Source organism: Misgurnus anguillicaudatus, chromosome 3 (assembly GCF_027580225.2).
Source record: "Misgurnus anguillicaudatus chromosome 3, ASM2758022v2, whole genome shotgun sequence".
Lineage (NCBI taxonomy): Eukaryota > Metazoa > Chordata > Actinopteri > Cypriniformes > Cobitidae > Misgurnus > Misgurnus anguillicaudatus.
In genome coordinates, this window is record NC_073339.2 from 22,308,758 (window position 1) to 22,333,403 (window position 24,646).

Genomic DNA, 24,646 nt, shown 5'->3' on the forward strand with positions numbered 1-24,646 from the left:
CTATGTGCACAGAAAGTCACAAGCTAATGCATTAGGCCAGTTACACAGTACTTTGTGGTAAAGAAACAGAAGCGCTGTATCAGAGTTCACCCAAGGACAGGGGCACAGTGGCTTAAACTGAAGACACTGGAAGGTTGGAGGATATATGGCTTGATGGCCACAAGGTGACTGACAAATGTTTGATAGTAAAAACAGACCTAAGCTTGATTACATTGTTTCAGAATACACTTTGTGCTATTAACTTTTCATATGCTGCTTTTGTGATCAGTGTAAGCTATTGGTGGTATGAAATGTTTTTGTGTAGTTGTCATAAAATTAAATATTATGCAGTTTGAATCTTATGCTGTAACCGGACATATTGAGTGTTTTGGCACATTGATGAGCACCAAAGGTTAGGAATCTTACACCATTATATGACATAAAAACTGACAGTAAATCAAATGTTGATAAAATTAGACATTGTTCATTAAGGAGTCTTTACTAGAGAGCAAAAACAATCATTACATATTAACACTGTACAGCAAGAGAAAGTTTAATTTCTATTCAATCAAATAATTCTGTGAAACCTTAAGTATGGAAAGGCACATAAAATCACTAACTTTAAAAAACTTTAAAAAGCTAAATCGAATACATATTTCCTGAATTAATAAAATAAGTGTAATTATATAATTGCTAAAAACAGCTATAATCGTAATCCCCAAACTACGGAGCCCCTAAGGGGACATAGAGCAAAAATTAAATAAAGTTTAGTTTCACGTGAGCACGCAAAACTAAACTTTAAAAAAATATTCTGCACATGAAGGTTTCGCGTGAGCACATGAAACTTTAGATTTTTTTACTCCAATGTCACCTTAGGGGCTCAATACCAAACCAAGTAGTCATGCAAGCAGTTCATTTTATAGTATAGTCCAAAAATATTCAGTTTCATTTTTTATTATTCTCTTCCTAATGACTTGTCATTAAGAAATGGAACAATTAAGATTTAAGGTTGAGACCAAAATAATTGCTGTATTCTGTACAAATTTATTGCATGCCTATTTTTGACCTGTACTACGGAAAATTATTTATTTAACTTTACAGAAAATGAAACAAATGCATGCAAACCACAAAAAAGACAAGTCTGTTTCCAAAGTGGCACACTTATTCAGATAATGGGTAACTGGGAAACAAAATGGAGTCTTCATTTAGTGAGACCAGTGTTCTAAAGGGCATATCTGTGGGGCATAACTCTTTCTTAGAAGACGAGTCTGCTGATGGTATTGAAGCCCCCTCCTCCACCCCCACCCGAGGGTCCACAGCTACCAGGGGGCTCATTGTCATCAGAACCATTGGGCCGAAACGAACAGGAAGCAGAAGTTGCTTGGAGGGCCCGTGCTCTGGCATTCAGCTCCTGCTCCTGGGCAGAAAAAAAAAATGTTAAAACTTTGATGTCAAACTCTTTTTTATATATATATATATATATATATATATATATATATAAAAATAACTTAAAAATGGGACAAATTAAATGAGTTCTGATTTTGTCAACAAAACTTTAGCTGAACGCCTATGCGAGCCACAACAAGAAGTACTTTGATCTGCATTATTTGGGACAATGACTTGATTGACTGTAGTATTACTTTCTTCAAACAGCATGTATTAAGTAAAAGATACCCACCTGTAAGAAGAGTTTGTTGTCTTTGGTAATTGCATCCATCAGCTCTTTCTGTAGGGGTGGCTCTCCACTCAGTCTTGAAGTTTTCACTACTGCCCCTGCATTACTATGATGTCCCCTAACTTCTTGTTTTCTATATACCAGAACATAGGCTGTGTCTTTAGGAAAGCGACTTGTGACATTCTGCAATGACTGAAAGTTTGTAAAAGTCACTCGGCTGTCATTAAACAAGAACCAGTCTGTGGACTTGTGGTCAATACACCCAATTTCTTCTTGTGTTGCTGTTGAGCTCTTTGATAGGCTGGAACTTCCCTGATTGTTAGGACATGGGTGAGGTACATACCCATCAGTACTACTCACATTCCTTCCATATGAGTAGTAGTGACCGCTCTCGGAAGACATTCCAGAATGCATTACAACAGAACTTAAAACATACGGTATGGACATTGCTTCCAAATCACTGTCATTGCTCTCCCTTTTTTTTATGCCCTCCTCTTTCTGAGAAGGCTTGAGTTTCTTAGCTAAATTTTCACCACTTTCAGGTGACGAGGAAGATGGAACTGCAGTTGAGGAAAACGATGAGGCAGAGCTGTTGCATTGGTTCAGAGGCAGGCTCATCCGCAGTGGGATGTCTACATTGTCCAGGATCTTGCGACGGACATGGCACGTGGCGTCATACGAAAAGCGTAACAGAGTTAAAATGAGGTACTCGGGTGCTTCCACCACCCGCATGACTTTCTCAGCCCTCTGGAGCGAGCCGCAGTGTTCACAGAAGTAGCAGTTGTCATTTTCCAGGATTTCTGGGGCTAGAAAATAGTCCACTAAATCTGGTACAGACAAAGCAGGCTCCCCTACAGTCCGCTCTGTCCTGGTTCCTGCTTCTTTTACATAAGTCTCTGAGCTTTCACTGCCCCCGTTTACTGCCCCTTGGCAAGGCTGTGACATAGAGGGGCAGAAGGCAAGGGAGAGATCTGTAAATGGCTCCTCTTTTTCTGACAGTCTGTGGCACTTAAAGCAGCGGATGGCTGTAGAGAGTCTTCCACCGAACATGTGCTCCACAAGAGTGCGACCATCCCCCCCATCAACCACGGGATCAGAGTGTGACGGCACATCAGCAACTGGCTGACCTGCAGCACTGTGAATGGCTTCAGCAGATAGAGAAGCAGGTTCAGGTTTTGGGCAGGCCACCTTAGGGGCCAAGAGGGTCTTCTCTTCCTCATGCAACCTTAACATAACACATAGTACAAGTGTATGTCTAGTGCAATAAAGACAACTTCTATGCATGTTCTATAACATTAAAATGCAGATATGTCTTTATGCAACCATAGTGAAAGACAGTGAAAGAAAGAATGTCATAGCTCTTTTCGAGATTACCTGTCCAACAGAAAACGTAAATATTCTGAGCAGTCTTGCTGGGATCCAGCTGTAAACCAGGGCGGTCGAGACACCTCTAAGAAACTTCTTGGTGAATATGCTGCTCTCTGGTGGATAAACAAAAAGTTAACAAACAGTTATCAACAAACCTTCTTAACTCTTTCACCGCCATTGACGAGATATCTCGTCAATTAAGAGAAAACGCTTTCCCGCCAATGACGAGATTTTCCGTCTTTCCGCAATACCGCTATTATCCACCAGGTGGCTTTATCCACCCTTCCGCAACTTTTTAAACCCGGAAGTATTGCCCTATGGCAAGCAGCTGCATGTCCGTGTCTGTTTTAAAGATCGCTCTGAATGGGATCTCTATGAAAAGTCCATCACAAAAATGGAATTATCTCTGCTTTTTGCTCAAAATGTGGTGTTTTTGCAGAAACCTACCCATATTCAAAAGCTGATTACAAAGGAACCACTGAGGGTAGGATGAAACAGGGTTTTTTGTTTGAAAGCAGAGGGTCTGTTCTTTCATTTGGTATATTGTATGTTTATATATTTAAAGAACATTTTCTGGAAGGCATTAAACTTTGGTGAAAATCATGAAAAACGCTGGCGCTGGCTGGCAACTTTAAAAAAAAAACGCTGGCGGTGAAAGAGTTAAAGGAAAAATCACCCAAAAATTCGCCATGTTGCTTTTTTAATATATATTTTTTGTAGGCATCTTTATGTGCAAAGATAAACAAACACCAACCATAAAAACAGAATAGAAAAATATGAATATTTGTGTTCCCTGGAAATCGGTGCTACAGGCCAGGCCAGCAGAAATTAGTTTGTTTAGGGAAGAGATAATTTAATACTATTACTAATTTATTTAATACCTGTATGTATAAATGAATAGTAAATTTAAGATTTGAATATTAAAACAATGTGAATAAACTGTTTCATTTACAATTATTTAGGTCATGACTACCCAAGTCACAATTTTGATGACACTAGTATAAGACAATCAGTATTGATATTTTGTCCCCAATTTCCAGACAATAGAGCTACACAGCATAGGCAAGTTGTCCGCTGGTCTGGGCAGGCACATCAAGAAATAACAAAGTGCTATTTTTCCAGAACGTTCTGGCGACCCAATGGCAACTTGTCCACAGCCTTACATAATTTGGATATAACAACGTTTTTTTTTTAAACCACTATGACTGTCTTTTGCGTGACACAATCTTTGAATTTTTTTTAGATGTCTTTATTTCTGTGCAAGTACAATGAATGGGGAAAAGCACAACTAAAGTAGTAATTTTAATACCTTTGTGTTAAGAATAAACTGAAAGGCAAATATGTTTGTTTAAAGACAAGGGTCAGATTACATCAAAACAGGTGCTTTAATGAAAAACAAACTGAAATATATAAGTATTTGCCTGATACTTTTCTCTTTGTACATATGTTAAATATACAAAGCAGTCCACTACTTAGTCCTGAAGGTCAGGGAACCATGGCCCTTTGAATGACCAAGAACCGGCAAAGAGGCTATATGACTGACACCAGGGCCTGAAATTAACACCCGACCACGCGCCAAATGCGGGTGCATTTTGCGATTGGCGGGTAACACTGTCAATCTACCAGCCACATTGGCGGGTAGCCAATGCAAATCAGTGATGCGTGGGTCAATGTATAAACAACCCCCCCGACCAACGTTTTCAATTAACCCGCCCGCAATTGCTTAAAATAGTTTTTAAACCCGACCGACAGTGGCCCGAATATCATTAAAATATTTTTGGGTAACCGGCACCTGCTCATTTCTTATCAACCCGCGCATATCACTGATGCAAATTGAGTGATTCATTGAGAGGATACTACTGCTGTTTCGCAAAGTTCATGCGATTGGAAAGAAGATGAGGCACTTCTCTGACTACGTTTGGATATGCGAGTAAGTATTAAACTGTTTGTGAGATGGGATGAGAATGCTGACATAGGCTACAGTACAATCACAGTTGCACAGATGTGTAGTGCTGCTGTGACAGATCAGAACTCTTGATGTGTAAATTTTAGAGAGAGTTGCGCTACTGTGTCTTATACTGTAGTACATTAACATACATTTTGCGAATAGAGTAATGAAAAACAATGAACGAGGGGCATTTATGTGCGCAGTTTGTGCCCCGTGTCTCTGTGTGCGCACGCTGGTTTAAGGGCACTCAATAGGGCACATCGGAGAGACGCGTTCCTAAACGCAACCGTACATAAAATCTTTCTGCTCTTGACAGGGCACATATAAACAAAATTATTTCAACAGTTTTCTTTTTCTAATAAAACATTTCTTTATGTCTTAAGTGTATGTATAGAGAGTCAAAAACCAGTCTGTGCTGGTCTTAAAGAGACAGTAACCTCAATTAACCTACTTAAGTCTGTGTCATTTATGTTAATCAAACAACCTAAGACAAAAAGAAAATCACTTTTGTAGCTCTAAAAAAATAATTATATTTAATTCATACAATAAAAAACAGCATTCTCATTCACTATTCAGGCAAAAAAAAAACTGGCTGGTAAAAAGTCACTGTGGCAGGTGGATTTCTAAATCCACCTGCCACAGTGGCTGGTGGTCAAAAAAGGTAACTTCAGGCCCTGACTGACACGTAAAGCACCCAATCACTTAATATTTAAGTGTTTGCCATTGTGTTTCCAGGTGGACCACTAAAACGTGACACACAATTGAAGAAATCAGGGAAAGACTTTGATCAGCTCAAGTGTTTTTAGTTACTGTGCCATATGCATCCGACATTAAGCCAACAGTCTGTGGGCGTGACATCGGAGCCTAAAACTATCCACTACAGTTTACTTATAAACAATGTACAACAATCAGAACATATCAGTAATATCTACAACATGGAATTTACTGTTAGGACAACACTAACTGGATATGGCTGATATGTTCTGGTTGTTACACATTGTTTATAAGTAAACTTCCTAAAACTGTCAATGCAGGCACAGAGCTTTTGAAGTTTGAAAAGAGGTGGTCACAACCCAACTGCTAAAACCAAACAGCCGTTTTGGTCCTGAATACTAAAGAAAACCATAAAAGGTATAAATAACATGAGTGTGAGTAAATAAATACTACATTTTATTATTTGTGAACTAACCCTAAAAGCCTCAGTCCCAATTTATTCTAAATGCTTGCAATTTATTCTAAATGCCATTTGTGTTCTACAAAGCAAAAAAGTGATAAGGCCTTTATATAAAATGAAGGCATTTAAAAATGGCAGAACTTTGGGGGGGTGTATTAGGAAACTAAAAGCATGCAACATTTTAAAACACAGACAGAAAACTGCACAGGAGATAAACAAACCTGTGTATGGGCTAAGAAGGCAAAAAGAAGCTGGAGCTTCTTCATAAGGGTGTTGCTGCCATTCAGATGCAGTGACATAACATGTCGTCTGAAACTTTTAAGGAAAGACTGTTAGAGCAGAGAAATATCTTTAGTTTGAAGAGGTATTGGAACATATTTAAATGTCTGAGGATAATTTATTACACTGTATATGAAAAACTTTAAAAAACAGCTAGATTAGTTTAAGTTAAGACAAAAATCTAATGCATGAAAACAGATCTCAGACTTACTCTGTAGCCATGAATAAAATCTGGATGATGCTGTTCATGAAGCATGTGTTTCCCAGATTCACAAGTCCTGTCTTTCCTGTTTCCGATTTTCCTGTTAGCTTGAGCAAGCCTGATGCAAAGGAGTTGGACTGAGAGGTCCAGGCGCTTTGGTTCAAAACAAACTTGATCTTCTCCTCACTAGGTTTAGGTAGGCCCTAAAACGGAATCACAAATAGATAATGCATCTTGATTACTTTAAAAAAAAGTCAGTGTAATAATGTGAGTCAAACTCATAATGGTTCTGCTGTGACTTTCTTACTGTAATGGATTCAAGAATGCTGTCATAGAGGTCTGGGAAGCCAGAATACTGGTACATCATGCAGTGAACAAGTTCTGCCAACTGCAGCAGGAAGGTTTTGCTGTTGGGAAGGCCATCAGTATTCAAAGACTGCACCAATGGGACTATAAGGGGGACTACCTGGTATAAAGAAAAGGGGTAAAATATTTTACATTAGAGATCATTTTCTCAAAATTTGTTTTGGATTATTTTAAAAGAAAGGTATATAAAAAAAATGTAACCCCACTTTTATAATTACCACTGTTACCTAATCTCATTGTATAAAAAAAACATATATCAACATCTATTTTATGAAGACTTTTTAAAAATATTTACTTAGTGTGTGAAATAATTATGCTTAAAGCAAATCTGAATTTTGATGACTATGTTCTTTAGCTTTGTGATTGTGTTATCGATCTTGATGTCACACTCGCAAGAACCGAAGTGCATTATGAGTGCAGCCGCCATTTGTAAGGTATCAGAGTTGGGGTATTATGTAGTTGGAGAATTGTCTTTTTCATTTGCTGCATTTCCAAGATAAAATGAAAATAACAAAGAGGCAACAGAAATTCCCTACTCTTGTTTTAATGTGTTCGAATTAACAAAACAATCCATAACTAGGAACAGATGATATCTGTATATCATATGGTATTATCATCCCTACACCACTTTGCCTTTTATGTTACTACTGCGTTGTTGTAGTCCTTTGGCCGAAATGTAAATTCACAAGTTCGCATTAAGATGTAACGGATAAGGTAATGAGATAAAGCATATTTGGCATGCCGCCCAAGGGGAGGGCTCCGAGCTCAGAATATTAGCCCGAACCCAGAGTACTCCCCCCTCTTTAACGTGAGGCGATAGGGTGGAGGAGGGATGCTGCAAAAACTGTCACGGAACGGGGGCGAGGGAAGGCTATATATACAGACCTCTTTACGCTGATTGGTTGGATTATATGAATTACATGCTCCTCTCGAACTTAGTTAAATAAACTTCATAAAAAATAAAATACTGGTGAAATGTCCGTGGGCTTCAAGAGATTTATAGTTTTTAAATTGTTCACAGGTATATGCACTTACACCATAAACAAGACGATATCCAAGTATGAGGTTGGAGGCAGCTAGTCCCTTTCACACATACAGTTAAAGGTACAATTTGTAAGATATTTGCAGTGAAATATCCAAAAAGCACTAGTCCAGTGTTATATATTTTTTCCAGCTGATTAGTAACAATATCTCAACTACTTGTAAATCATGAGAAAATTGCCTTTTTAAACAGAGACACGGGGCAGGTCAGTCGCCTGCCAATGACGTTAATATCCATGTTACCCTTTGTTACCGCCTTTACTGATGTAAAAACCACATGACAACAGTGTCGTGGACAAATGCGGAAGTGTCTGTGGGGCCACTCGCTTGTTTATAGTAGGTTTGTTAATCTGAACACTTCATTCTGTGCTGTGTTAACACATCTTATTTGACTAATACTGTAACATCTATGATTAACAATTGCGTTTTGAAAATTACATGAAACCTTACATAATGAAATAAAACGATGTGATCAAATGCAACATTTATAAAACTTGATTACTTTACCTCATGTGTTAACATGATTTCTCATTCCCGTCTGATTGATGACCATCAGTGATTGAGTTAAAGACAACAAATCCCACCATTCTACGCTGCTTCAGAGCGTCATTAATCTACATCATTGTTATTGTTTTGATTGTGCGCCCTCTAGCGGCGCAGATTTTACAAATTGCATCTTTAACAGATCTTGAACAGTTAACAGTGTGAAGAGAAATTTCTGGTAAATCAGTGCTGCCAGTTAACCAGTAAGAGAGGTTGAAAGATTACAAGTAACTTACTGGTAAGTGTTATGTGTGAACGGAGAATAAGGATTACTGGCATTAGAACGGACAACTTCAGAATGTGCTGACAGCTACGGGCCAATCATTACGCTATGATAGAGATGACATTTTTTATAGACATTTCCCACCACACACATGCTGCTTAATGTTGAGTACACCTAAAGTTAACAGTGACATTTCTTCATCAAAGTTGAAACAGCTTACAATCTATTTGCGAAAATTGCCCACGTCCTTCGCTTATTCTCTGTGAAGCCTAATATGTAAACATTCCTTCGGCTGTTCTAAACGCAGGTTGCGAGTCCTGAATGTTCTGAACAGAACCCAGCTTATCCATATAAAGGTCCCAGGTATCTTTGTTTAATTTATCACGGTATGGGATTCTCGGATTAATTTTCTTGTGCTTCTCCTTTTTTACGTATACTGTTTACCTGTAATGACATCTCTTTTAATCTCTTCTTGGTTCGCACTGTCAGTAACAATACCTTCAAAATGGCATCACACAAAGACCGATAAGACAATCTCTCATTTTGATACATAAGGAGTTTTATATCTAGAGGGTTCAGAGGTGATAACATTAAATCAGTGGTCCATACTAAGTGGAAGGCTTCAGGCGAGTGCTGGAAACTGAGTAGCATGTGTGAAAGAACCACCAGTGCTGCTTGTCTGACAATAGGATACCAGAGACGATTAAAGACCTGCAAACCAACAAACACATACATACACATTCATAAAGAAACACACATGAACAAATGTGAATCTCTAATACTCTTTTCTTATACATATTCTTAATTTGCACTGGTGGTTACCTGAATATATGACCAAGAAACCTCCCACATATGCAAATACAGACAAACCTGTTTAATTTTGAGAAGGGTGACATCTATGAGAATTGTGAACTTTTGAACAGCAGCAAGTCCCTTTAATAAAGCAATGACCCAGGTGTCCACATGATTGGCCAGAGGCCAGGACAACCAATCAATCATCCTAAAAGAGAAACACAGTGAGAGACAACAGGGTCAGGGTAGGTTACATGTAAAACAAAAGCCTTACATAACAGAAACAGCACCACGCAAAATTGCCAACATTTTGACCTCAATGCTCACAACCCACAAAAAAACACAATCGCTTACATTTAAAATAGGGTACATCAAGTCATTATAAGCACTGCAGTCTTTCCTAAAGACTTGCATAAATGTAATTACCAGATACTTAAAACAAAGAAAGGGAAACCAACATAATGGCGTTTAGATGTAAAAGCACCAATCACATTCTTAACAATGTAAACACAGTCTTTCTGACCTGCAAAGTGCTTGGGTCATACTGGCATCTTTAACATTCTGGTCAGTGGTGAGGCTTTTGATGAGGACTGTAATCATTTGCAAAGGGATGTGCTGGACCAGGCTGGCCAGAGCAATGGAAGGTTCAAATGAGGGGTCTGCAATTATAAACATGGTCAAGTCATCCTTTTTGTAAGTTACTTGGTGGTGCCATATGAGGAATTTCTTAAAGAGAACATGATACTTTTGTTATTATATTTTTTTAACTTTGAATTACCTTTGTGTATGAAATGTACTATATAAATAAACTTGCATAGTCTTGCTTATACTCAAAATCCTAACTGTGGTTTAGTTAACAGTTTGATGGGATAAATATTTTATAAACATTTTCTGATTAAAATAATGATCTGCTCAAATTACTTTTTCTATACTCTTTTATTTGACTTTAACCTAACAATGTGAAAACTACTAAGTCACAAATCTTTAAACTTAGTATCATAAATCCACACAATCATCATTATCGTGAAAATTTCACCATTAAAAGAGGCAGGGCTTGCTGACCTGTTGAGGAGATGACTGCAAACACCTCCTGAAGTGAGGGCAGCAGTGTGGCTGGCTCTGCCTTCCAGATTCCCTGAACCAGCGTGCTCACCCTGGTCACCTGGGTCACATACTCCCGCAACTCCCGTTCTTCAGAGGCAGAACAGTGGAAATACGCAAAGGCACGCACAAGCTGCTGACAGAAGAGAACTCCTGCCTTCTCTCGTGGAATGCACTGGGGGAAGTCCGTCAGTATGATGGCAAGCTTGGCACAGGTTGCTGGCTCTGGCCGCTCACAGATGATCCGCAAGACCTCTGTCTGTAACAGCGGTGCCAACTCTAATACAGCTGGGCAGCTGATGAGCAACCGCAGGGAGCTGTGAAGATAGTCCATGATGGCAGGGTCTCTGCACTCCAAAGAGCCGTAACCTTGCTGAAGGAGTCCAATTACATACTCCTTACTGAAGAAGCGTGCAAACTCCTCACGGTGGTAGCGTGCATAGGCCTCCTGTACTTGGTGGCCAACTTGTCGCTGAAAAGCATCCTCACCCACAAGAATAAGACGAGTCGTGAGATGGTACAAAGCCCGGCACTGCTCCTCTGTTACCTCCTTTTCAGCAGCTTCTATTACTTTTTTCACAATAGCCCGTTTGACAGGCACGGGGTGGGAGGAGCTGACCAGTGCCTCCAAAATCTTATCCATCGCTGGACTCTACTGCACTGCACCACAGGATGTGTGAGGTAAGAGAAAGCTGTAACTATAGGGAAAATGTTTTTTTTCCATCAACCATAAAGCAGTGACATAAATTGTCAAATTAAAGGGCGGAATGATGTCTATTGGTTGAACCAACAAATCTACACTTCTGGTAAAAACGAATTGTTTAAAACATCCATTATCTATTTTTGTTTCTATTTATCTACGTAAACAGTGTAAGCAATGGGAAACAGTGAATGAGTTGACAGAGATGTGTAACTTATTTGTTAAACGCATAGACGAAGTAACGTTAACTTAAAAAACTGTGACGTCATAACAGATAGTCAAACAGATGTAACCATATCAATCGTAACATCCAGCTGATCCGTTCACTTCCCTGCTAGCTAGCTAGCTACCTATGCTAATAGAAAGATCAGCCATTAAGTAAACAAAAAGTAACTCGACAAATCAAAAATAAATAAAGATCATGTTAATATGTCAAATATCTTGTTTAATCAATATTTAGTAAGACACTATCATTAAATAACTGTCTGACGCGGGAAATTAAACAAAGCAATTACAGAGATGCCACAGCACTGACTTAGCAAAAAACAATTCTCTATATTTCCCGACCTTACGTAAAGATCACACCAATCACCGACACTCACCACACTTAAGTCATTGCGAAAATGTTCCAGCGTAGAAGTCGCAACAAACACTAAAGTTTGATTTTAGCAGGTTTGTGTTGTGATCTGTTTGGTAAACTGCGACCTCTTTCAATCAGCTGTTAAAACACATACGTCATCTTAACGCGCGCTGTTTCTGTCAGGACCCATCACGCGATAAACATAAACGGAGCAGCCAACGGATTTTTTTTTTAAAACATTAGTTGTTAAAATATAGACTATTAAATTGTTTTACCTGCTCCAGTAAAAATCGAATGTATTGTCCACACTATAGTTTTAGTTATTAGAATTAAATGTTTTAAGATTTCTAATAATCATTTCTCACAGGCAAAATATTTTTAAGCAACTCAGCTCAAATATATAAGTACCTAGCATTTCGAACATATGTGAATGAAGAAAGTAAATATAACGAAATCCATTTCTCAATAAAAATGGTTGTGAACAAAAACATACGTAGCAGCAATGTTTAAAGGTGTTTTTAATCATTTGTATTCGCAACACGTATATTGTTGACTGCGTAATAAATAATAACATTTGTATTATTCATATAACTGTAACATTAAAATTAATTACACGACTAATACAAATATTATTTATCATGTACAGTGAACCATAAATACTCCCACTATGAATAGGTAAACGCCTATCCTAACCACTAGATGGGGCCAAAGAGAAATGGAAAATACATTCCCGCATTAGGAATAGGAGCCCTTACTTTTTCCATGTTTAAGTGCTATAATTGTATCCCCAGTGCTTTTATCAACCTAGAAAATGTGAAAAAGATCAACCCAGTAACTTAGTTTTGGTAAACCTTTTTTTTTTTTTTTTTTTAGATATTTAACATAACATAAGAAATTGGATTTACATTACACAAAAAATGAAAATAAAATAAAAAAAATAGACAAAATAAAAAAATAAAAATTTTAATAAATAAAAGGAGAGACAGCATATACCAGTTAAATTTTCAATTGACTTCAAGTATTTGGCGTATAAAAATTTATCTCTAAAGGCTACATTGGAGAGACTCAATATATAAATGAAAATCAATCACAAAAACCTTCAAACATGGTTTATAATTATTTCTTTTACTTTTATGAATATTACATTTTCAAAAAAAAAAAAAATCATAAGATTCATCATAAAATTGACAGATGAATTTTCTGATTCAAAATATAAGAAAACATAGATCTTTTTTGGAATTTTTGGAATGGGAACATACAGAAAAAAGATGTCAAGATGTCATCTTGCTGATCTGAACAAAATTAAAATTTTTCATCAATATCCATACATTTTGATAAAGTATAGTTACTAACATAAATATTATGAAGTATTTTCAGATGCAATTCCCGAGTTTTTCCTAAGCTTGTTAGATAGCCTATTGTTGTGTAAAATACAAATTGTCCAACCTTTATAAGCCAAAAAGTACACCTAATTTTATATGTAATCCTTTGGAGCAATACAAACCTGTGGTTTGTTATTTTATACTCTATACAGGGCTGCACTTGGACGAAATATCGGCCCTGGCATTTTGGCCCAGACCGGCCCACTACATAGGATCTTAAATACCACCCATCTTTGTGCAATCTTGACTACCAACTCCATAATCATTACATAGAAAAGTATAAGAGGTGACACGTGACATTACAATAAATGCAAGCACTTTTAGCAGGTTTTAAAAATCTGCTAATTATCTTAGCCAGTGTCCACAATGTGTAAACTAACCATTCTGACCACCTTATGATAACACTGAGACCTGATAAATGTTACAATTCGTATTATTACAGTGTGTGCAGAATATTTTGATCAGTTCTTTTCTAAACACCTTTTACAAATTCCAAAACCACAGCAATTTTAATAACTAGCATTCATTTTTTATATATCTTTTTTCCTTTCATCATATTTTTGTGACCTTGCTGACCCAATCAGGATTTCTTGTCTAATGGTGACAACTCAATTTTGCAATTTTTATAGCATGGCGCCTTTCCTATGGACATTAAATAATGAATTTTCCAGAGTGTGTCTTGGTTCATTTTACATGTTAAAGAAAATGTGCCTAATAATTCTGTACACCTGAATATAAGGTGTTTTTTTCTCCAGCCATCATTAACAGTAATATATTACTAATGAATGCTTATTTACAAAATTAATGGTAATTAAAATGAATTTGGTTTGGAATTAGTAAAAGTTTGATAAAGACTGTGAACAAAAGTTTGACGTACCAACCTAAAAATTCTGCCCGCACTGTATTTTATTGCAGTGTTATCACTTTCATTTTGCAAACAGTCATTGGTTTATCACTTGTGTTGTTGAATGACTTTTATCAAAGGGATATCTAACGTTTTAAAAGCAGTTCTGCTTACCGAGGTCCACTCGCTTCTCCCTCGTCTCTTATTTTGACAGACGCACACCGACGCTGCATGCAACATAAAAAAAACCGAAAAGTTTTTTAAGATGTGATTGGGCTAGCCACATGTCAAATAAAAAAAAGAACCAATGGGCTGCGAATTAGGTGTCTCATGGGCCGGTCTGTCTGAAAAAAACATCGCAGTACATCGCCACTGCGCCTTTTAGCATCATTAATGAATTATGTAAAATAGGAGAGCGCAGAGGAGCTCAACAAAGAGACTTTATCGTATAAGATGATAGGGGAATTTCCCAGTAGACTTAAGGATCATGAGGCCTTGAATATGATTCCTGGAATTTGGCCTTGAGACCTTCCCTATAAATTGATGCTGCTGCAGAACTTATTCAGATCTGGACACCGCAGCCAGCATCTCCGTTGTCTGACAGCCTGAAATATTGTGTGCTCTACACTTGGTGTTATTTAGACCCTGTATTTTTGTTTTATTACCTTTTATCTAATTTGGTATTTTTATTTCTTTTCTTTTCAATTCGGCAAAACCTGTAATCGTAAACAACTAAATTGTATGAATAAATTTAATAAAAGACAAGAAGTCGTCTGCTTTCGTGAACTTAGTTCAGATAATCAACCACTGAGAAGTCTTCTGACAATTATATGTGAGTATGATCTAATCTTAGAGTATTACTTTACTTAAGGTAATGTGCAGGGCCGGCGCCACGAGGGGGCGTGGGGGGGCGTCGCCCCCGCACCCGCACTTGCCCGCCCCCTCAGATCACCATTAATGTTGAATGGGATTTTAATAAAATTTTATTTAAAAATCACATTTGCCTTGTGTATTGTCTTCCTAAAGTGAATTTTATAGTCTAATTATTTAACACAACAAAAAAATCAAGTGTGCATGTATTCTACCGTGACATTAATAAACACACGCCCACTCCATGGCTTGTTACACATCAAGCGGCGCCACTAGAACCGTGAGGTGATGACGTCAAAGCGCCGCGAGAGCGAGACGAAATTACACTTTGCATGATTTCTCGAATCGTTCTCGCGGTACTTTGACGTCATCCAACTGTCGGTTCTTGCAGCACCGCATGGAGTTGAACAAGCCTTTTGTGTTGACGGCTTGACGCACGTCAACATTGAGGCTGTTTGCACTTGGCATTGACATGTGTTTTCGTCGATCGGATCACAAGTGGACGAGAGAGACACATTACGTTTACACCTGGTATTTAAATCCGTCTCTTTTGTCCACTTTCGACCGCTTCTGTGCTGAATACTATGAGGGGGTGGTCTGTGAGACGGTGGGCGAGTCTCTCTGCTGTCATTCAAACCCGAGCGGGAGTAATTATGAGTTTATATGGACGCGATCTAATATAATGTCAGTGTCCACTGCTTGTTTAGCAAGTAAACATACTGCACAATGTTTTGTACATGAGTATGTAAGAGCTTTCTTTGAATTTTCACCGCAATTGATGAAATAGGATCGCGCAACTTTCACCCGCTTTCAAAACGAAACTACGGAGATCAGCCGCTTAGTTTTATCAATGAAAGGCTAAAAATAGCGCTGTTCACCGAATGTTCACGCCAGAAGTCAAAAAAGACGTGAAACTTGTGTTTAATACCTCAGATTAGATAAATGGGCGGAGAGAATGCGGTCGCGTGTGGCTGTTCGAACGCATTCAACCACATGTGCGTTCCGCAGCTCCAAAGCGATCCGATCGAAAGTGGTTTCGACCACCTCTGGATGTGGTTGAAAGTGGTCGAAAGTGGACGAGCTCAAAACGTTTTGAACACCGTTTACACCTGGCATTAACGTCGTCCACTTGTGATCCGATCGACGAAAACACATGTTAATGCCAAGTGTAAACAGCCTCAATGAGCCTGCGTTCTCAGTCTCAGCGGGAAATCAAGATGTCGAAGTGCGAAAGTATATCAAAAGTTACAGAAAGGAGTGGGAGAGTGACCCGGGCATGTAGCAATGGATATATGTAAAATAGCACTGCAAATTCTGTGAACCGGTCTCCGGATTATCACACATCAATTAATGCCGTGGCGTGGATTATTATCAGAGCATTTCAGGTGCACAGAACCAAATGTTCGCCTGTCATGTCAATTCTGGCACCATGAACTTCAGCCAGACATAGTTCATAGTTTTCAGATGTTTATGTTCTTCAGCATCCTTGCAAGTTAAAGTACAACCAACCTATTATTGTTCTGCATTTAACGTTAAAGGTAAGCATACGATCTCTCTCTCACACACCTGTTTATCACAAGTTAAATACATGTATTATTATTACGTGTTTCCGGTTTCACGCTGAACAGATCGTGCATCGGAGCTCCGTCGAGTTCTTCATCTAAAAGCCTTTTTTTTTACTATCTTATTCCTATTTATATATTAAGTTTTACCTAGGAATACTTTACCGTGAGGATTATTGAGCAGTACTACCACGTGAAACTATTTATCACTAATAAACACCCACAGTGTTAGCATATAGCCCGCTAGCTTCAACAAACGCTGCCGACTGAAGCTAGCATTTTCCGATCTAATGGCGGATTCATCTGATATATGCTTTTCTGACCTGTCCTCGCCTGAGCGGGAAGCTACGAAGGAGTTGATCGGTTTGAGCAGATCCAACGCGAGCTACAGCGCCCACTTCACCATGTCTCCGGACGTCCACAAGCGACCGAGGAATGCGACAAACGAGTACTCCACGCGATGCAGCTTTACGGACCGTAAGCGAGTGAACGGAGACGCCATTGCCCAACATGAAAGCGATCGGGAAGCTGTGGAGGAGCCGCTGCCCGGCCTTCGCAGATTCAGCATGCCCAACATCACCCTGGACCCAGACGTTCGCAGGCGACTGAGGCGTACCACAACCAAACCCCCAACGCGATGCAGCTCCGCGGAGCGCGTTCGGGTAAACAAAGACGCCATCGCCCAGCATGAAAGCGGTAAGACTCCGCTTGTTATTGTAACATGTACTACTTGCTACATGTATAGTTTAGCTTCTGCCGTTAGCATAGATGGGTTTACATGCACTAAGTGTATTGAAGTATTAAGATTAACTGAGAAGGTTGCTGAACTAGAATCGCGCATCCGAACGCTAGTTGAGGATAGCAAAACCGCTAATGTTACTGTTGTAAATACTGTATCGAGCGAAAAGACTAATGGCTCGGTTCCGACATCAGATGCTAATGTAAACATTACAAACAATGTATCGAGCGCACATAGTGTTCCGACATCAGATGCTAATGTAAACATTATAAATACTGTATCGAGCGCGCATAGTGTTTATCATAATACACATGGCTCGGTTCCGACATCAGAGTCAAGTCGGCGGTCTAACTGGGTGACTGTCAGGCGGCATAGTCATATACGGCGTCCATCTAAGACCCATAACGTTACGGTACTTTCTAACAGATTCGATCCCCTAAGGAATACACTAGCTGAAACACCTGTTAAAAGTGCCCTGGTCATTGGAGATTCTATACTCAGGAACACTAACATTGAGGCACCAAACACCCTAGTCGACTGTATACCGGGAGCCAGAACGTCTGACATTAGATCCAAACTTAAAGTGCTGGCTAATGCTAAACGGAAGTTTTCTAAGATTGTTATTCACGCCGGAACAAATGACACCAGACTCCGACAGTCGGAAATCACCAAAGATAATATTAAGGAGATGTGTGAAATTGCAAAAACAATGTCAGACAATGTAATATGCTCTGGTCCCCTCCCCGCCTACCGGGGAGATGAAACACATAGTAGATTAGTGTCTCTCAATGGCTGGATGTCAAAGTGGTGCCCTCAGCATAGGGTTTATAGACAATTGGAAGCATTTCTGGGGTAGACCATTTCTCCTAACCCGAGATGGCCTTCATCCGACATCAGAAGGAAGTGCTATACTCACCAGAAATCTGATTAATATTCTTAATTCTGATATAGTATGACTATCCAGGGCCCAGGTCAGGAAACAGACGGATCAGCTTAACTGTCCGTCTGTTAGCTGGCATGATATGTCTAGATCACATATATCCCAGAACTTCGAGTCGATCTTACCAGAATATCAACACATTTCAACTGTATCTGTTCCCCGAACAAGCAAATACAGAGCACCGCTTGCCACATCACGTACAAATTTGACCAACATAAAATTAGAAAACAATACATTACAAGATGAACCTCGAATGTTAAAATTCGGCCTTCTTAACATTAGATCGCTTACCAATAAAGAACCTATTGTTAATGAAATAATTAATGACCAAAACTTAGATGCACTCTGTTTAACAGAAACCTGGCTTAAAGCAGACGACTACATTAGTTTAAACGAATCCACCCCACAAGACTATTATTATAAACACGAACCTAGGTTAAAGGGGAGAGGGGGTGGTGTAGCTACAATATACAACAAAATTTTTAAAGTAAACCAAAAATCTGAACTAAAATTTAAATCATTTGAACTAATGTTGTTAAATATGGAAATAACTGATCGTAACCACAAACAGCTCTCTTTTGCCTTAGCTACAATCTATAGACCTCCGGGCCACCATGCAGATTTCCTTAAAGAAATAGCAGATTTTCTGTCTGAGCTTGTAGTCAATGTAGATAAAGCTCTTATCGTTGGTGATTTTAATATTCATGTGGATAACCATAAAGATGCTTTAGGACGTGCGTTTATGGATGTTCTAAATTCTCTCAATATTAGACAAAACGTGACAGGGCCAACGCATACTCGTAAGCACACATTAGACTTAATTCTGTCACTCGGGCTTAATATTAATGACATCAAAATATCACCTCAGAGTGATGCAGTCTCTGACCATTACCTTGTGTCATACACTGTACTTCTAGATAGGATCACTCAATCCACAACATGCTACAGATTAGCCAGAACAATAATTTCCACCACTAAAGATAGCTTTATTAGCACTCTTCCAGACCTGTCCCAAATTAAACATGCAGATAACTGTGATGATCTAGATATTGTAATAGAAAACCTTAACAATGTCTGTTCTAACACATTGGATGCCGTTGCTCCCATTCGAAAAAAGAGAATCAAAGAAAAGCCGCCAGCTCCATGGTATGATCATCACACCGCAGCTCTTAAAAAGGCAACTAGGAAAATGGAAAGAAATTATAGAAGCACAAAATTAGAAGTATGGCGTGCAGCATGGAAAGATAGTGTTAAACACTACAGACAGGCTATTAAAACCGCCAGATCTACCTATCTTAGCAAGCTTATAAATGAGAATCATAATAACCCTCGTTTCCTCTTTGGCACCGTTGCAAAACTGACTAGAAACAAAGAACAAACAGAAACCAATAGTAAACTCCAACACAATAGTAACGACTTCATGAACTTCTTTTCTAACAAAATTACGGCTATAAGGGAAAACATCGTAGCTACACAGGCAGCCACCACTCTACCCGTTAGTTCACTTAACACTAGACTACCACACGAACATCTTGATTCATTTAAACCTACTACAATAGAAGAGCTCTCTAAACTAGTAACGTCATCCAAATCATCGTCCTGTATATTAGACCCCGTTCCCACAAAACTACTTAAAGAGGTATTTCCTGTAGTGTCAACCCAGGTTCTAAATATCTTTAACTCATCGCTAGAAATAGGATACGTTCCAACATCTTTCAAACTAGCAGTTATTAAACCGCTGATTAAAAAACCACAGCTTGATCAGGGAGAGCTTAATAACTTTAGACCAATCTCAAATCTCCCTTTTCTTTCGAAAATATTAGAAAAGGTAGTGACAAGCCAGTTACGCACATTTTTGACAAATAATAGTACATATGAAAAGTTCCAATCAGGATTCAGGCCCCACCATAGCACAGAGACAGCGTTGCTTAGAGTTACAAATGACCTCCTATTAACATCCGATCGTGGTGAAATCTCAATTCTTATATTATTAGACCTTAGTGCAGCCTTTGACACAATAGATCATACAATCTTACTCAATAGACTAGAAAACTATGTTGGTATCAGTGGTCAGGCGCTAGCATGGTTTAGGTCGTATCTAACCAATCGCTATCACTTTGTTTATGTAAACGAGGAAGAGTCATATCACTCCCTGGTTAAATACGGTGTACCGCAGGGATCGGTTTTAGGTCCTATCCTGTTCTCGTTATACATGTTACCTCTAGGAGACATTATCAGGAAACATAACATAAGTTTTCACTGCTATGCGGATGATACCCAGCTTTACATCTCCTCAAATCCCAGCGAAACACACACGTTTTCTAAGCTAACAGACTGCCTTAGCGATGTTAGTGACTGGATGGCACACAACTTTCTTAAGCTGAACTCCAATAAGACAGAGATACTTATTATTGAACCGAATCGCTACAAACATAATATGTCAGATTACACGTTGCACATAGATGGCTGCACTGTGGTGCCATCTTCCACGGTAAGGAACTTAGGTGTGATGTTCGACAGCAACTTATCCTTCGATAGTCATATCGCCAACGTCTGCCGTACAGCTTTCTTCCACCTTAGAAATATCTCGAAAATACGCCATATACTGTCTACATCTGACGCAGAGAAGCTTATCCATGCTTTTATGACCTCTAGAATAGACTATTGTAACTCGCTACTCGGGGGATGCCATGCAAATCAAGTAAACAAGCTTCAGCTAGTTCAAAACGCTTCCGCAAGGGTACTTACTCGATCTAAAAAGTACGACCACATAAGCCCAATTCTGGCATCTTTACACTGGCTACCAGTTAAATATCGCATACAATTTAAAATATCACTACTCACCTACAAAGCTTTAAATGGCCTAGCACCCTCATACCTTAGAGAATTACTATCAGAATACAATCCATCACGCACACTACGGTCACAAAATTCTGGTCTCTTGATTATCCCTAGACTATCAAAAGTGTCTAAAAGTGGAAGGTCATTTTCCTACTTAGCCCCTAAGCTCTGGAATGATTTACCAACCAATGTCCGAGAATCAGACACAGTCGATAATTTTAAATCTAGACTTAAAACTTTTCTCTTCAACAAAGCATTCGCATAATTTGTCTAGTAAAAGTACTTAACTAGAAATAGTTATTTGTACCGAACAAAGCACTCGCGGTCATAAAACAGACCAACCAAATAAATAAATAAAAACCTTATCTTAACGTATAGTCGGATTGCGATTTTGGAACTTTCGTGTTCTTGTGAATAGTATGCCATACAAACCCGTTTGCCACTGATCGTGCATTAACGGCGTCAGTGGGGCATCCAGCCTTAGTCAAACGGGTTGGCACGTATGGTTGGGTTGGGCTTTTGGCGCTTTCTTTATATTGCGAATACTATGCCATACAGACCCGTTTGCCACTGAACCTGCATTAACGACGACAGTGGGGATTCATGCCTTAGTCAAACGGGTTGGCACGTATGGTCGGGTTGCGATTTTGGCGCTTTTTTGTGTCTTGTGAATAGTATGCCATACAGACCCGTTTGCCACTGAACCTGCATTAACGACGACAGTGGGGCCTCCAGCCTTAGTCAAACGGGTTGGCACGTATGGTCAGGTTGCGATGTTGGCGTTTTCTCATGATCTTGTAAATAGCATGCAATATAGACCCGTTTGCCACTGAACCTGCATTAACGACGACAGTGGGGTTACAGGCCTTAGTCAAACGGGTCGACAGGTTTCATTTTCTTTTTCTCTTAAAAATCAGAAGGTGACCCTTAGTTACCATATATACCGTCGCAGTGGGCCCCCAATTTGCAAAATCCTCAACTGTGCATAATATAATTATGCCGCAATAGTTAGTCTGTCTGAAACTAAGCTGATTAAACCACATCACTGTGTGACACTTGCATTACATGTGAACGGCCCCTACGCTAATATGATTTTGTTTTTCTCTCCCTGTCCTGTCCTCGACCCTGAGGACAATGGGACAAACAGACCCAGTTCCGGTAGATGTGAAAGTCGACTCACCTCTGATCTACTGGTCGTCCATCACTGTGATGCCCAGCTGATGCCTGACCAACGACCACCGGCAGAACCCGCTTAAACCCCGCTTAATCCCCGCTTAATCTCCCTATCCGTTTATATGTGTTTATATACATATATATCTCCCAAGGGTTTTTCCCTCCTAGGACTTTTTATTTTTTTTTTCTCGGCTCAACAACCCGGGGTTTTTGTTTTTTTCTCCTAGGGGGTTTTTTACCCCGGGGAGGTAGCCTGCTTCGGCTTAATTAGGCATCTTCTCCTAAACGTTACATTAGTAATACGCTCGTTCATAAGGTCGAGTCATAGCCTCAGCAAATTTGACAGCTTATGCTATTGTGTATTATGTTGTGCTATCTGTCATTTTTCTGTGCTTTTACTGCTTCTATTAATGTAAAGCTGCTTTGAAACAATTGAGTATTGTGAAAAGCGCTATATAAATAAAATTGAATTGAAAAAAAAATTGAATTGAATAAAAAACAGACATTGAATTTATTATTAACGAATAGGTATTTGAATTAGCCTATCCTAAAGCATAGCTAAATGTGTAAACGAGTTATTGTCATTTTGCTATTGTGGTTCTCCATCTGCTGGTGTTTAATCGCTAGCTTATGGTGCATTACTTGTGGCAGTTAAAATAACTACTTTAAATAATCAAATTGAACCAAAGTTTTGATAAAATGTTGCGTTTGGACAGTTTTTGCGCTAGAAACCATTTGCAAACACTGTCCCCCACCATTATGTAAAAATTATTTGCACTACAAAAAGCAAACACGAAGTACGAACATTTAATAATGTCAGGGTATTATATTGCATTAACTAATTTTACCATGGACATTCGAAATGGATTAAAAAGAAACTACCTCTGAGTCGGAACTTCAAATGAGCAGTGTTGTGCTGTTAAGTAACGTTAGGTATGCTTTTTTGTTGTTGTATATAGTAAAAGTGTTCAGATCATGTACGTTGCTCAATTGCTGTAGTTTTTGTGGTTGTATTACAGAGATGTTTGTTTATAACACGTTAAAGCTTAAGGGACGTACCAAAGCTATATGTATTTTCTAGCTTGGGGAATTAAATGCATTTTTTGTGATCGCCCCCTCTGGTATTTAAGACGCCCCCTCATCAGCGCTCGGCTGGCGCCGGCACTGGTAATGTGATTGGTATACTTAGGGAAATAGTTGCAGATTTGACTATCCTTGCCTACCCTGAATAGAAAGAATAGGCAAAAGGTACAAGCTATTTTCCAAATAGTCTCTGGAAAACAACTGTCCAGGAAAATTTCCCTCTAAGCTTAATACTCTTTTCATAAATTTGATTCCTAATAAACTTTTTTGTGAATTTTGTACTGTTAATGTCTACCCCATTTAAATTAAGAATGGGTTCAATTCTACAAATGTTAAGGGACGACATATGGCTTCTCATTAAAGGAATAGTCTGATCATTTTCAATATTAAAATATGTTATTACCTTAACTAAGAATTGTTGATACATCCCTCTATCATCTGTGTGCGTGCACGTAAGCGCTGGAGCGCGCTGCAACGCTTCGATAGCATTTAGCTTAGCCCCATTCATTCAATGGTACCATTTAGAGATAAAGTTAGAAGTGACCAAACACATCAACGTTTTTCCTATTTAAGATGAGTAGTTATACGAGCAAGTTTGGTGGTACAAAATAAAACATAGCGCTTTTCTAAACGGATTTAAAAGAGGAACTATATTTTGTGGCGTGGTAGCACTTTTGGGAGTGCTTCGACTCGGCGCAGTAACACCCTCCCTCTCCCATTATGAGAGTGAGAAGGGGAGCGGACTTTTCAGGCAGGTCGAAGTGCTCCCAAAAGTGCTGTTGCGCCGTGAAGTATGGTTCCTCTTTTGAATCCGCTTGGAAAGGCGCTGGGTTTTGTTTTGTACCACCAAACTTGCTCGTCTTGAATGGGAGGGACGTTGATGTGTTTGGTCACTTCTGGCTTTGTCTCTGGATGGTGCAGTTGAGTGGATGGGGCCAAGCCAAATGCCATCGAAGCGTCGCAGCGCGCTCCAGCGCCCACGTGCACGCACACAGACGATAGAGGGATGCACCAAGTCTTCCCAGCTAAGGTAAAAACATAGTTCAACATTGAAAATGAGTAGACTATTCCTTTAAACCTGTGGGAATGGCTATTATTACAGAATAATATTCTCTGTATTTAATAGAAAATGCCCATTTATTCATAAAATCTTCATAAGAAAGTAAATGAACTGACTTATCAAAAAGGTCATATACAAAATAAATTCCTTTATCCATCTGTCATGGAGTGACTTTTTGAAG

General features: G+C 39.0%; 1 protein-coding gene across 3 annotated transcripts; it reads right to left on the reverse strand.

Moving 5' to 3' along the window:
- Positions 1 to 917: 917 nt before the first annotated feature.
- Positions 918 to 12,152, reverse strand: usp38 (ubiquitin specific peptidase 38). Of its 3 annotated transcripts, none has more exons than XM_055205157.2 (11): positions 11,994 to 12,152; positions 10,653 to 11,389; positions 10,114 to 10,249; positions 9,669 to 9,798; positions 9,408 to 9,509; positions 6,933 to 7,091; positions 6,635 to 6,828; positions 6,366 to 6,459; positions 3,029 to 3,135; positions 1,658 to 2,879; positions 918 to 1,390 (listed from the first exon to the last, which is right to left on the reverse strand). In XM_055205157.2, the coding sequence occupies exons 2-11, from the start codon at positions 11,332 to 11,334 to the stop codon at positions 1,235 to 1,237; spliced, it is 2,982 nt and encodes a 993-aa protein (XP_055061132.1). In that variant the 5' UTR covers positions 11,335 to 11,389; positions 11,994 to 12,152; the 3' UTR covers positions 918 to 1,234. The 3 variants fall into 3 exon arrangements, with proteins under 3 accessions (XP_055061132.1, XP_055061129.1, XP_055061130.1); XM_055205154.2 differs by having other exon boundaries at positions 918 to 1,396; XM_055205155.2 differs by having other exon boundaries at positions 918 to 1,396; positions 10,653 to 11,351; positions 11,994 to 12,151.
- Positions 12,153 to 24,646: the final 12,494 nt, after the last annotated feature.

What these genes read in the sequence shown, in the direction of transcription:
- usp38 (XM_055205154.2), bottom strand. Translation starts at nt 11,334, where the DNA reads ATGGATAAGATTTTGGAGGCACTGGTCAGCTCCTCCCACCCCGTGCCT. An exon ending in TGCAGTCATCTCCTCAACAG is followed by an intron (nt 10,250 to 10,652) that starts GTCAGCAAGCCC and finishes TTATAATTGCAG; the next exon opens with ACCCCTCATTTGAACCTTCC. An exon ending in CCTTCTTAGCCCATACACAG is followed by an intron (nt 3,136 to 6,365) that starts GTTTGTTTATCT and finishes TTTATCCACCAG; the next exon opens with AGAGCAGCATATTCACCAAG.